At 40.1% G+C, this 15102-nt stretch overlaps 1 protein-coding gene across 2 annotated transcripts in view; it reads left to right on the top strand.

The window, feature by feature from the left end:
* Positions 1–15102, top strand: part of SPOCK1 (SPARC (osteonectin), cwcv and kazal like domains proteoglycan 1) — a 503870-nt gene that overhangs the window by 182138 nt on the left and 306630 nt on the right. For both annotated transcript variants that reach the window (XM_090064911.1, XM_090064910.1), the window contains exon 3: positions 7734–7779. In XM_090064911.1, coding sequence (XP_089921037.1) covers positions 7734–7779 — 46 coding nt within the window. The remainder of the gene's footprint in view (positions 1–7733; positions 7780–15102) is intronic.

The raw sequence follows: 15102 nt of genomic DNA, 5'->3' as shown, positions 1-15102 counted from the left end.
TGTTTCTCTCCATATCCATATGAAGAGTTTAAAAATCATACGATAAGCTTAAGCAGGTAGAAGGTAAATTTTGGGTATTTTGGGAAGTTCCAAACTTTCAAAAGCAACCTCTACATTTTTATACCTGAGTTCCTGAATGTTACTGTTCTAATACATCCTGTGGTTTGGGGATTTGTGATATGGGTACAAAATAGTGTGTTTTGCTGGATCTTCAGTTACTGCTGCTTTTGCCTAAAATTAACCTCAAAGTGTTGTAAGCAAAAACTCTGACTTAAGATATACTTTTCATTCCTTTGTTCACACTGTATGAAACTTTCTTGCACGAGTAGTGCTGAACAAAATGATACTATTCAATATGAACAAGGATAGCAGAATCTAGTCTAGAGTATTTGAATGTACATGCAAGTCCGTCTGTGGCACTCCCCCATGCGAATGAGCATGTGTTAAGGAATGAAATATATCCTTATGTGGAGAGCCTGCAGAAGTCTAATGCACCATTTGAGTTCTTCTTCAAGCCTTTACACATTATGTTAGTAGTGCACGGACCTTAGCCAGGCCCTTGGAAAGGAAATTAATCTCACCCTAATATAACATTTCCTTATAAGAACTTTTAGTACCTGGGCACCCTTTCTTTTCTGGATAAAATTGACAGTACATTTCACTCTTACACCCGAAAAAGTGTGTATGTGTAAGACTTACGAAGTGGTGCCCAACCTTTTGGTCCCATAGGCCAGATGAATGGTGCCAGGTCTGTCCATAGGATGGATCTATGGATCTAATCCATAAGCCTGATCCCACCCCATGGGCCTTGGGAATTTGGCAGCAGCTTGCCCTTTGGGAATCACTATCCTTATTAGGGGTGTGCAAAACGGGCCATATTCAATATGGATTTGACCCAAATTGGGGACAGTGATTCGATTTGTCAATTCAGATTGCTGTCCCCGATTTGATTCAGCCAAATCCAAATCTGAAGATTCAGTGCTGATTCAGAGAATCAGCGATTCGGACACAGACACAGCTTTAAATGTCTTTTCTACTTACTTGAGATACCAGGCATCTTGTGAATGCTGTGATGCTGCTGTGGATGGAGCGTCCTACTGGAGTGTGAGGGGGCCCCTGCATGCTTGGTGGTGAACCCAGAAGTCGACTGGAAGTACTTCTCCACCTCTTCTCCACCGGAGAGTGCCCTGGCCCCTCCCCCCACAACTCCTGGCTCGCTGATTGACTGCAGGGGGATCCTGGGTGCCCCCCCCCCCGACCCAGGAGGCACCAGTCACCAAGCCGGGAGGGTGCAGGATGGACCCCCTGTGTGCTCCCTAGCGGACCCAGAAGTGGACCCGAAGTGCTTCGGGTCCACTTCTGGATCCGCTACCGCGCATGCTGGGGAGTCCCCCTCACTCCTGTCAGACAGTCCATCCACCCCAGCATCGCAGCATTCACGAGCCGCCTGGTATCTCAAGGTATGTAGAAAAAACATTTAAAGCCATGTCTATGTCCAAATCTCTGAAACTTTCTGAATATCTCTGAATTGATTTGGAGGGTTCCGATTTGATTTAGAGAGATTAAAGGGTCTCCTGATTCGATTTGGATCACCAAATTGGGCCAGACCTCCACCAAATCAAATCAGGGACTGAAACTTTGCACAGCCCTAGTCCTCATATAATTAAGGAATTGATTTATGCTCCTAGCCTACCATTGATCTCGTAGGAAAATACCTCTTGATGGAAATTCCTTGTGTGGTAAATGCTGAAATAGGTCCAGGCTGTCAGCAAAGAATTGCCATTTTATTTTTAAAATTATTTTAAAAAACTATGTCATCTACCGTAGGATTGTAGTCTCAGAGTTCTGGGAGGAGGCATGTAGTAGTAGGGTTTCAATGGTGTTGTATCTCTAATGGTCCAGGTGATATGCAAGAAGCTTTGGTGGTATCTTTTATTAAACCAACTCTTGAGATGTTAGACAAACTTTCTAGGTCTAGGAAAGAAACAGGTACAACTTAAGTTAAATAACAGATCAAACAGAAGCCTGTGTTTAACTTCATATCATACATAATCACTTAAAGAAATAGAGGGGGAAACCTGCTCAGTTTTACTTTCACTACCAAAACTCAGTTGAACAAATCTATTTTAAATTCTTCAGGCACTTGAGGAAATAAAAGCTGTTTAAAAAATCTATTTGATTAGGTGTGCGGTGGGGTGGAAGAGGACTTTACATTTCCAGCCAAAGGAAATTTTTAAAAGCCAAGAGGAAATGAACAGCCCTTTAGGATCCCATATTTTCTGTGGACACAAAAGTGACTACAAATTGGCATTTGGCTGTGTAATCCAGCTGATGAAATAACTAAATTATGACTGAAAATGGATGTTAGTAGCTCATCAAAATAATAAACTATAGAGATGTACTTTGAAGGGTAAGGTCTTCTGAGTCTAGTGATTATGCTTTTAAAAATTTGCTGAGAGGAAAAAATGGAAAATATTAACATTCTTTTTTATTGTTTGATTTCATTCTTTTTTTTCTTTTCTCATTTGTAATGCTCACGTACTCAGGAAGTTGAGGTAGGTTTTCACTTTTAAACTGTAAATAAAATAATAGCATTTGCAATATAATGTATATTACATTCTAAACTCTTAATATCCATTATTAACATATATTTTATTTCCAATCCTGCAAAGCCCCCCTTTTTTTCTATTATGCATCTCATAGATTTGGTTTATCTAGTGCATCTGAATGGTTTATCAAACGCGTATATTTATTATTTGAAGTTTGTTCATTTAGGTGTAATACAAGCTTAACTTTCAGTTATTACTTACGTTTTCTTGATGAATTATTTGGATAAAGGTTAAAGTAAATTCTAAATCAATCTTATAATACCAGAAATCTTGTCCGAAGGACTGCAGGATAGATTTAGTGACTGGTTTGTTTGTAATATGAATAGTTGTGATTTATTTTAGAATTACTTCATTGAGTTTTAAAAGTGCATACAATAAACTGATATCATTTTGTTAGTGATATGGAAAGGTGCTGAACAGGCCCAAGACATTTTGGAGATGTTGATGAACGAAGAAGGGGGGGAATTCTACCTAATTGTCCACGAGCTGAGTTCATTTCTCCCATCAGCTATGCTGCTGACTTGGGGAAAAATTCAACCCTGCCTGACAGAAAGGGGAAACAGATGCATCCACTTCTGCCTGCAAGGCAGATTTCCATGTGGCAGTCCAGAGACAAACTTAAGGTTCACCCTAAAACTTTTTTTGTTTGCAAAGATGCAGCCCAGGGTCCTAGTTCATGAGACCAACTAAGTGTCGTGTACTTACACTTTCTGTTAGGAATGTCTACAACCCAGCCAGATACTCATGTATCCATTGGGGCTCAAGAATTTGGCCACATATTTACTTTAGTTACATCCCTAAGCCACTGGGCATTAGAGGGTTGATGACAGGTTAAACCTGTGCTGTTCATGCAGTTGTATGGAATGATGGATTAAGCTAAATTCAGAAATGGGTAGATAGCTTCTAATGTAATCTGCTGGTCAGTAGGTGCATCTTAACATGCACTTTAATGCACAGAAAACTATTTTACTGCACCTTAGAGTGTTGTATCAAAAGCCATGCTAATATGCTAATGCGCAATAAAAACAGGCTACTGTGCATTAAGTATCACTAAAAAAGTGTGCACTTTCGCTACTGTGCATTAGAGCAGCCTAATGCACATTTATTTAATACCTTACATTAGAGGTACTCAATTTAATGTGCAATAGCAAAAGTGTATTCATGAATGTGTAGACACTTCCAGTGTATCTTGTGTCCTCCGTGCCTAATCTTAAAGACACAAATCCCTGTTACAAACCCCAGCTACAAACCCTGGCTTTTTAGCTCAAGTTGTAAAGACTTACGCTTTCAGTTCTGCCTTTTACCTGGTAAATGTCTACTGCTTGCCACAGTGGTCGCAATCCTGGTGCCATTCTATGCAAACACTTTTTAAGGACAACAAGAGCTGTGTCGGCACTGCAGTTTGCTTGCCCCTCTGCAGGGAGCTAACACAACACCAATACATCACTGAAACCAGAGTTTTAAGTAGGACTTAAATACACAATTGACTTTCTGTCTGACCTTTTGTACAGGAATAACTGGGTAAGTTGCACCTTTAGGACACCAAAACATTTCACCTACAGTAGCGTAATTTTGGGGTAGGGACTGGGACATCAGCCCAAGGTGCTGATACAGGGAAGGGTGGAGATGGCAGGTAGCAAAAATAGCAGCCACCAGCAGCCCGGTTGTACCATCCACCCAGTTACAGCTCTGACAGCCCTGTTTTCTTTCGTCCAACTGCTTTGTAATCCCTTATATCACTATAACAAGATTATGTAGCTATGAGTGTTGAAATTCTTTGTGCTTAGAAAAAATAAGGTTTTTCATAATGTATACACTTAAAAAAGTCATATTTTAGTATAGTTTAATAAGGAAGAGCTTAATGCAGTCTATTAAATCATGTGTCTTGTGTGCATGTATATATAGCTATGAACTGTATATATAAAATACATTTTCTTCGTTTTTGTAGATGTTTTTCTTATTTTTCATACTTATTTTCATATGTTATTGTGGGTTACTGTTTGTGCATGTTCTAAAGGCAATATGGTTATTCTGCTTCTTTTTAAAAAGAAAGAAGTAGAACAGGAATAGCAGAAATAGATGCAGGGCAAAAAGTAGGTACATTTGGCCCTTTTTAAGAGCAAGGTGTGTTTGTCTTAAAATGATCCTTTGACACTGAATTAAAGATAGCTCTCCTCTCAAGTGCCTGCATATTTCATACATCAAGCTTATCCTCTAATCCTGATTTCAAACCCTCCTCCATATGCCAGCAACATAGAAATCTTCCTTGGGATTTGAATTATTTAACAGTTTCTGTTACTAAAATTCCAGCAGTAAAATGAACACCTAGAATATTTAAGTAGGTAAAGGAATATTTTGCTACCAAAAAAATGACTAAGGTAAAAAAAACATATCAAAAGTGATTAATAATCAATACATTTAGCAGTAAGGTGGGTGCAGTTCTTGCTGGTTACGGTTACACACTGGGCTTGTCTACACATGCTATTAATGCAGCTGAAAAACCTTTGGCGCAGTTCATGCTTCCCAGGTGCACTATCTTCACATGCACGTGGGACTGCAGCAATTTGAGCCACTGTGGAGCAGCCCTGCACTGGGAGGGGAGCCCAGGAGGTGAGCCCTGGGTTTCAGGTGGCAGTGTCAGGCAGCGGAGGGGCTGCCCAGTACATGAGGGTGCTACAGTGTGGGGCTAGGCAGCAGGCAGCCCTGTACAGTGTAGCACCTTTGTGCCTCAGCCAGACCCAGCTGCAGTCTCTATGGCCATTTGAGTGTACATAATTACTCCACTGTAGGATAGTACTTGTCCCAGACATTACTGTCCTACAGTGGAGTTAATTAGTTTACTGTGCCCTAATACAGATGGATGTGTTGACCGATGCTTTACTGTGGAGCTAATTAGTCAACCTGGCAGTAAAACGCACGTCTAGATGTGCCCCCTACCTTGTATCAAAATGAGACTTTCAACTTAACAAAGCTAAGCAAGTCAAAAGCAAGGATGAGACTCAGTCATGGGTACCCAATCCTGCCCTCTAGAAGTAAACAATTAAAATGCTTTCCTGATGTGCATAAAATGAATGGTAAATAATCATCTTTAGTGTTAGCTTTGAACATCATAACTGGCCAAGGTGTCTCGCTGGGCAAGTTTCCTTATTTGTAATGCAGGAGCAAGGGGGATGTCACAAGAAAACAAATTCCCCATTTACTGTGGCAGTATCAGGCTGATTTTGCTCTCCCAGGACTCAGTGGAGCAACCCAACTACCCCCCTTTTAGAGTAGGTGAAGCCCCCCAAAGGATGCTCAAAACAATAAACTTACAATTGCTTGGCAAGAGGCCATGACTGCAAGCTGTCTTCGCTCCCCGTAACAGCCGATGCTTCCCCTTGACTGCGTAGGCATTCCAGGGGAGGATCCGGGTACGTTGAAGAAGAATGACTCTGGGAACTCCCAGATCTGCCCTCTCCTTCAGTAGTTCTGTAGGCTAAGTCTAATGGATGCTATCTGGTCCATGGGGTGAGCTATACTATCAGCTCCCCATTGCACAGAATGATTTAAGTTAATATAAAGCAAAGAGGATCACCAGCATGAGCAAATAAAACTCGGCGATTGGGTAACAGGAGGGGAGATGGCATTCACTGTCCTGGAGGCAAAGGGAAGGAGAGATTCTATGGAAGAAATAAGTTAAACTGCTTATTCATGCTGATGGATTCTGAATTACCTTCTCGGGGGGAACAAAAATATCTAGGCATTTTTTGAAGCAGCTTTATAAAGACATCTAGGATCAGCACTTGTCAAAAATGCACATAGAAAAATGGCTGAATTAAGAAGGACCAGGAATAGCATGCCAAGAAATTGTAATGTCATTTGTACAAATGCAGGTGCATCTTCACCTCAAATAGCTTGTTCGGCTTTGATCACTTCCCCTCAAAAAGATGGAGGAAGCTATCCTGAGTATAGTAAAAACCGGTTATAGGGGCTTGTGCTTGAATCCATATACTTTGGGTCCCAAGTTGGTGGCCTGCTGGAGTGAGAGAGATGTACCCATTATACAAACATTTGCTAGGTGTACAGAATACAAATTGGTCAAACGCACGACAGGATTTTCTGTGCTTTCTGCCAAGAGATTTTTACAACCTTTTGTTTGGAAACAGGTTCAGACCCACTAGCAACTTTGTCTCCTAAGTCAGGTCCTATGTTCTCTGCTCTAAACTATGGGAGAATAGAAGTTGATTTTTAAAAAAGAGAAAACACAGAGCCACATGTTTGCACAGCTGATTTATCAACTGCAAAAGAAGATGGGATTTCATATCTGAATACTGGCAGAAATACAGACTTACATCAGTGCTACTAAGGGTTGCTATAGTTAAAGTTTAGAACTTAGGATGCTGAGAGATGTGGAACCCCGCCTCCCCCCCACAGCGCATTACCAAAAGAAGAATGGTGTCAGACTGACCCGGCTCCACGGTGTCTGAATCAGCTATTAGATAAAAGTGCTAAAAAGCCCCCCTGAAGCGTGCAGCCTATCCAGGTGCTGGGCAAACTGGGTCAAACTGATACAATTCCTCTTCTGGGTGTGTGCTGCACTTGATGCAGGGGCATGCCGAGCTGAAAATAAAGCGCTGCTGGTGGGGGTGGGGTCCATGTCTGTAGGCACCCTAATTGTGCTGCATTATACCACTGTAAATCTGGAGGAGTTTCCCTGAGCTCAAAGGTTTGGGGGGGGGAAGGAAGGCTTACACTTGCATGTTGTTACCATAGCACTCCAGTTTGGCATTGATTACTTTCTCCAAGCAACACAATGTTTGCATTATTACCATACGTGGTCGCTTCCCATTGTGAGACGCTATGAAACGAAGTGGGGTTTATAGAAATTATTTAATGAAAATGCAGCCTTGAGAGAGGATTTGACTAAACTGCTCAACCCTGGAACCCTCCCTTATCAGAAGTTTTTAAAGTTGTTAATTAACTGTTAGAACATTATCCTGCTAGTGGTTTTTTTATCTTATATGGGGGTGGGAGGCTTTTCTTAGAAAACAAGAAGGCAGTAGCAGGATTAGTCTGTTTTTCCAAGATTGTAATGGGAAGATTGTATAAGTATTTTCTAAATGTTATACTTTCTCCCCCATTCAGGATGATTATTTCAGAAACTGGAATCCAAACAAGCCCTTTGATCAAGGTAAAGGTAGTAATTTTATTGACTATGCTCTTTTTAAAAAATATTTCATGATATGCACATTCTCTCTGTGTCTTGTCTCTCTCGCTCTCTCTCTTACTAATCAGTGTGTAGTTCCTGTGTCTAATTTGTTCACATTCTGGGGTGGTTTGAATCAGAGGAGTTGGCTGATCGCTATTTTTTTTAATGATCTTTCAGTCCTATTTGTGGTTGGTGGTAAACTACATGCGTAAAAAGTTCTTTTTAATTGGGAAAGATCTAGCATGCAAACTAAAATGAGTAATTTAGCATACTTTCGTTGTCCTGTTAAATGACTATTTTATTGTTTTTATTGTCTAACAATCAAGTGTATGTTATTTGAAATCAGTGGCAGTTTTCTCAGAGATGCACTAAGGATCGGTTGAGACGTCAAAATGCAGCTGTATGTCTGATTTCGTATTTGATACTAACAAGGACACTTAAGACGTTGGGTACTTTCCTTATCCCTATTGATTGTCAAATTTGGGGATACTCCTATCATCTATTAGGACTTGTCTACCTGGGAAAATTTGCTAATTTTATAGAATTATACCAGTATCTGTGGAAGTACACTTTAATGTAGAAATATACTGGCATGGTCATGTCATTCCTATCTACATTGTTACATTTCCCTGTGTAGACGAGTCAAATGAAAAATAATGCACGATACATAAAGCACAAACAAGTAGACCTAGATGATTTATTGAATCTGGAAAATATGGTGCTTAAGAGGGAAAAAGTTGAAGGCATACTTTGCTGTTCTGTCAAATGTTGTTCACTTCTAATAATACTGTGACAAATAAGTTATGTAATAAAATGTTTACTTGTGGAAGCAGTGTCTTAATTGATAGAAGATGCCTCCAGCAATTTATCATTCGGTTAATATACTTCACTGCAGTTTTCAGCAATGTTTGTGCACAAATATCTTGCACTGAGATCTGAAACCAGGACCCATAATTCAAAGGTGCATGTTAGCAACTGAATCAAATTGGCATTACACAGGTTGTTTAAAATATGACATGTGGAACCTGAGCATACTCTTGAGTGCCCCGAAGTTTGTAGAGGCAAAGAATATACAGAGAAAATGTTCTCAAGTGAAAGGATTCGACCTGCATAAAACTACTCCCTGACGTGTTGAGACAATCAGGAAGATTGCAAAGAGCTGGCTAATGCACAGTAATGTCAGTTTTGGCAGTAGGACACTGATAGAGCAGTCACAAAGTGTATTGCACAAATGAAACTGCCTGCACAAACTTTGCAGCCTTAAGCAAAGGTAGTCAGCAGTCTAAGGAGTCTAGTGTACCAGAGTATCCCTGCAACCAAGAGCAGGGTCACGAAACAGAACGCTGTCTATGACCTAGCCAGGATAACAGACTGGAAACAACAGGTATGGCAAGACAAGAAACCTGTAGGTCCTGCTAAGTGGCTATGTGGAGAGCAGTGGTGAACAGAGAGGTCTTACAGATGATATATTGACATTTAGAGAACATAATACACTTTTTGGACTGGGTAGCAGAATTAATTTGTCCTGGAGATCACAGCCAAATGTCAGTGGACGCAGTGAAAGCCCTGATATTGTTACCTGTGTCATGCTTGACAGTTGATGTCAGTTCAATAAGGAATGGTGGAAATAAAGAAAACCATGGCAGTGCATTTTACCGGAAAGGCAGTCATGAAAGCAATGCAAAAGATGATAGGCCATTATAAGGTCTTAAATCTGAATGCGCCATTTTACCATGGTAATCCATATTCAGAAATGTAGAGTAGTTGTGCTCTGGGATGCGCAGCTATACCATGGTGTGCTCTCAAAGGGATGAAGTCCTGGGGGGAGGGGAGGGTGCTATTCATTGATTCTTGACAAAAATATATATTTTTAGAATAGCTTCATCCTGTGTTTTGCTTCACAGGACACAATTTTTGCCCATTTTGCATATACTCATGTGCATTGCAAAAAGACTGGACCAACAGCATCTCTGTCTTTTGGATACTTTCCTGGTGTGCAGTGCAACAAATCTTTTTTTAATTGTAGTGCACAAAATGCCTGTTAGGACAGTTGAAACTAGTGGATTATATCCAGCAAATGTCAGATAGATCATTAACCTATTTCACAGCTTAGAGCACTTTATTGGCTATATGATCCCAGGTTTCTCTGACTAGTATTGGTTCATTCATGTCAAGTCTCAAATTCTAGAGCTGCCAGAAGCATAGTATTTCAATTGAAACAGTACCTTTGTGATACCTACTATCCTTGTGTCTCATAGAATTTGTCATCAGTTTCTTTCTAGATGCGGCCCTGTGGTCAGATATTCAGAAATACATAATTATACCAGTCAAAACAATTAACATAAAATTCATTTCCATGGAAATAATTCAGCACGGGGCTTTACGCCACCTCTTAAGTACTCTTTGGAAAAAGACTTCAGATTTGGGATATGTTAGCTTTTTGCTTGACTCTTGGAGGAGGGTGAATGTCACTCACCCTGATTAAAATGACCAGTTAGATGGTAAAGTAATTCCTTGGATGTTAATTGTGCTTTCATGTTCAGTAATGGGGTTTGAGGAAAGTAGGCAGGCATATTATTGAACTCCGCATGTTAAAAAAAAAAAATTAAATTAAAAAATAGCCATCGTATAGTTTTGTTTTTTTTAATTCTGTATTTACATGTAACTTGATGTTAAATAAATATTCCATATGCCTCTGTTTATACTTGGTATTACTTGTGGCTGTTTATTATCTTGCATTTCCTGAAACACTAATGTCTTTGATTTTTTTAGAATTTTAATTATGTCTGTTTTCCCGTTTCTTATTTGTAATTGCCTTGCTTTCAAATTGCTAATCTTTCTGATCCTACTGTGACTGCCATGTCTCCTTGCAAGGCTTTTCAAGTGACTCTGCATTTCTTTTCCAGAGAATTCAAACTAGATAGTTATTATATTCGCCTTACAATAAGCATGTATGTTTGAAATTATTGATAGAGTAGTACAGTGATAGGAACTGATAACTTCGTCACAAACAGTCTGACAGTTAGCAGCAGTCCATTTACTCCTGGCCAGAATGTGCGTGGTATGCCTGTAGGTTGTTACCTTTGAATGAGTGTGTGATGGCCTCTAACAGAAAAGGAAAATGCATGTAGACTCCCTATCCTAATCTAACATGTTTGTGATGAGCCTTCAGTAGTCAGAAATGAGTGAAGTATTGCATCATTCTCAATTTCAAATTATTTATTAAAATGCATCCATCTAGTACTCTGGCTCTATAGAAAAATATTTTAAGATCAACATTTTTTTTTTTTGGATACCCAACATACAAATGCAAGAATTCTCCCTTCAGCCACTGGATTCCCAGTCATGAATCTTTCCCAGCAAATCATGTCATAATATTCCTCTCCCACGGGTAAGAACAGAGAACAAAACAAATAAACACAGAAGTACGACCTGATAGTTGATTGACATTGTAATGAACTGAAACAAAAATGAATTGTGAATCATATGACTGCCTCTGAGAATGACCAGCCTCCTGTAGTTTTGTGATTTAAACCATTGGATAGTGGCTGGAGTGCTTTCAGTGATCTCAGTGCCACAAAATTGCACAGGATAAAAGACAGTCCCTAAGGTAATGAGGCCTTATATCATGTGGAGATTTATTCTATAACTCTTAAAACCATCACCATAAATTGTTAAAACACAGGGAAGGATGGGAAGTTGGTGCATGCCTTAGAACACTGCTGTAATTTGTGTAACCAAATTTTCGCAATTGATTAGAAAAGGGGCACGAGCACAATTAACCCAAGAGATAAAATTGATGTACACATGGTATGCAATTCTATGCAAAGTGTATTCTGAATAAAGACCCTGCTGGCAAGAAAATGCATATGTGCATTGTACAGAGCTCCAGTGCCAGTTATACTGGTTTTATCCAGGATAACTCTACCGATTTCCATGAAGTTACTCCAGACTCACACCAGCATAAGTGAGAACAAAATTCAGCCATTGATGTAGGTCTGTGTCAGAACAAGAAAGCCATGATCCCCATCTAAGTAGCTTTGAGCAGTGCCTGCAGTAAGGGGACCACCAAAGCTTCCCCTTCTCATAGATGGACTTGGGATGACTGCCTTTCCTTCATCTTGTTTCTTGCTCTCCCTCTGCCCGTCTGTCTTCCACTTTTAGCACAAATGAATATGGGAGTGTATGGAATAGGTTGTAGAAAAGAAGTAATAGGTGTGAGTAACAGAATGAATGAGAAGAAAGAATCAGTAATGATGGAGGAAGCAGAAGGGATATGACATGACAGGGAGTACCAAGTAAAAGCCTAGAGCAGGAGTGGGCAAAGTTTTGGGGGACACTGCTAAAAACACACACACTTGTCACTGGATTTATGACCCAGATAACTTGTTCTGAGTGGACCCAAGCCCTCAGACCACCACAACGTCTTCCATTTGATAATAGGCGCATTTTATTGGTACATGGTGATAACAGATAGGAGTAGTACAGACAAAGTGAACAGAATAACCACCCTGATTCTACTTAGCTACCAGTTCCTAAGGCTTCACTAGGAGAATGGTACACCTGGCTAGTACAAGAATTCTACCCTGTGGTTCTTACTTGAATGACAGGTGTCAGCAGCCTTGAAGGTTGAGGGCCAAGGGCCCTCCCCCCCCACCCAGTGGGGTGGGTGAGATAGCATAGTAGTGCACCTGCTGTCCATGGTGGCCTTGGGTTCCCCCCTGGGAGCCCCCCTGCTGCTCTGAAATCTCTCCTTTTGCATTCTTTCTCCTCTGATGACTCTTCATTTCCGGGTACCACTGATTGACCCTGTGGTCAAAAGCATATGTTTCCACAAACCCATTACATGCATATATCTTAATTTGGTCATTTACCAGTGTCTTAATTTGGGCATGCCCAGCCTCCTAATTGGATCATTTTACCAAAACTAGAAATTCCAGGGGCTTTGCAGTTGGTCACTGTGAGCTAATGCCAACACTGCAGAGTCCCTTATCTTTATTATAGGTTTTTAGGGAACAGTGTGTTGCATATCTTCAGTTTCTCGGGATGCTTGTCTGCTAGCTTCAGACACAGTCTAACAACGTGAAACTTTATCACGAACAGACTTTTAGAAAGCAACTAACCATTGCCATTCCCCTGAACCATTGTTCAAATGCAATATTTTCTCTACCCACAAGCTAATTCCTAAAAACAAACCTCTAAATATCATTTTATAGGCATCACTCACTCACAACCTCGACTTGTGAAATGTTTGTGTGCTCGGGGTGGACAGCGGGGGAGCCATGAGGGGCCCGATCCTTGTTGTGGTAAAGCACCCCTTGCTCCTCCCTTTCTATCCACCCCAAGGTGCACATGCCAAGCAGAGTGCCTTCACATGCCACTCTCTGGCATGTGTGCCTGGGTTGCCTACCCCTGGCCTAGAGCAAGAGGTGAGGGAAATGAAACATTGGTTGTATTTCAGACTTGAGCATTGGCATTTGTTTTATGTACAGAAGAAAAAAAAAGGAATGTTGCAGATAGTCTGGACAGCTGGAGTTGGGATCCTCAGAACAGCTCCTATGTTTTAGGAGCTCAAGGGTCTCTGACAATCTTTAAAGTCTTTTATGGTAATTTGAGCATCTCATCTCTTCCCTATATCTGTGTGCACTTGTATATGTGCAGTAAGTGTGTATGAGAGAGAAAGAGAAAACAGAACAGAAGGGGAATGGAATTTCCATGTGGGAAAACAGGGAAAGATGATGCTTTTGTCAAACTGTGTGTCTGTAACTCAAGCTTTATAAGAGTCTTTGGGGGAGATTTTCAAAAGCACCTAAGGGATTTGGAGGCACAAAACTCGTTGACTTCAAATGGGACTCGTGTTCTTAAATCTGTCAGGTGCTCTTGAAAATTTCCCCTTTTGTGACCCTTTTGATCTTCTCAAGAGAAAAATAAAATAAAATCACCACTCAGATCTTGAACAGTCTTGCTCTAAGATTATTCACAGTGTTGTTGATTTTTCTGACTCTGGGCAAAAAGTACAAATTGTGTTAGAAAATCTAAAATTACATGAGGATACCTATCAACATAAGCTGTCCCTTTAGAAAGAAAGGGCTTGGTTTTTACTTTTATTGTGCAGTCTTTGTTTCTAGACCATGGAAAGGTCTATCTTTAGAAGGAGTGACTGAACAAAGCTCCTCAAGGGGTAGTGGGGGGTGGTTATTCACCCTTCCCACAAATAACCGTGCACCAGTTAAAGCCATCATAAGTATTCTAATCAGATCAGGATTTACATGACCTTTTGTTGCCTTTCTGTACATCAGCAAAATTCACCCTGAAAGAGCTCTTATAATGAGTTATTATTTCATATTCTAAAAATTTCTTGTGCAAAAAATAGGGATTCTAGAAATAAAAAGAAAAACTAGAGTTGCTTAGTTCAGGTCCATGTACCTTTAGTCCAAAGTTACTGTCTTTTTACCCAGATAAGAAATTAATTTACCTGCTAGGAGTATAGTTCAATTTAACAATAAAAAATGCAACATGAGCCTCAGTGCTGTTGCATGCAACCTCATAGTCAGTGGGCCACTGAGAAACAGATGACCTTTCGTGAAAACAAAAACATAAAGTTTGTACAGCCTTGAAGTGTAAAATTTGGATTTTGTGAAAATTAAACCTCAGTTATATATTTAAAGAGCAAATGTTGAGACAAAAGGAAAGGAATGCTTGCTCCCATTTCATTTCCACATAATCCATAATAGCCTTGTTATCTAGCAGTTTCCAAATAAAGAAAATGGAACAGTAGGAAGAACTTATTCTAGAGCTCTTAGGGACACTACCAACAGTAAAATAATTTATTTTAAAAAATTATTTCTTTTTAATCTTTTCCCTCCTGAAATTAAGCTCCATGCAGTTCATTTTCACCTTCCAGTGTTAATTGCTTCTCATAATCCCAGGGGCAGGACCCAGTCTACTTTAACTTTGCCTTTAGAAAAGCTTCCATTATTCATGCGTTGGGGGGTTGGGGAATTCTCCAATTCTTGGGTCCAAATAGCATAATCAGATTGCTTGATAAAGGAACCCCCGTCTCCTTCCAATGATGTTTGTGGGAGTTGTGCCATTTGTTTCAATAAGAAATGAATCATTTGGAAACATATTTTGAGACTGGCCTACACTCCATTCTAACATGCATATCATCGATTTCTTAATCAAATTCCCATTACAGAGTTTTTTATCTTGAAGCAACGATAAGGCTGACTTTGGAATCATGTGACTATTAGGTCAGGAACTTGGGCCTAGTAGCAAGACTGCACTATCACTCAGGACTTAGCC

Source organism: Crocodylus siamensis, chromosome 10 (assembly GCF_052110815.1).
Source record: "Crocodylus siamensis isolate JL-2025a chromosome 10, ASM5211081v1, whole genome shotgun sequence".
Lineage (NCBI taxonomy): Eukaryota > Metazoa > Chordata > Crocodylia > Crocodylidae > Crocodylus > Crocodylus siamensis.
Note: the sequence above shows the minus strand (reverse complement) of the source record. Positions and strands in the feature narration are given on the sequence as shown.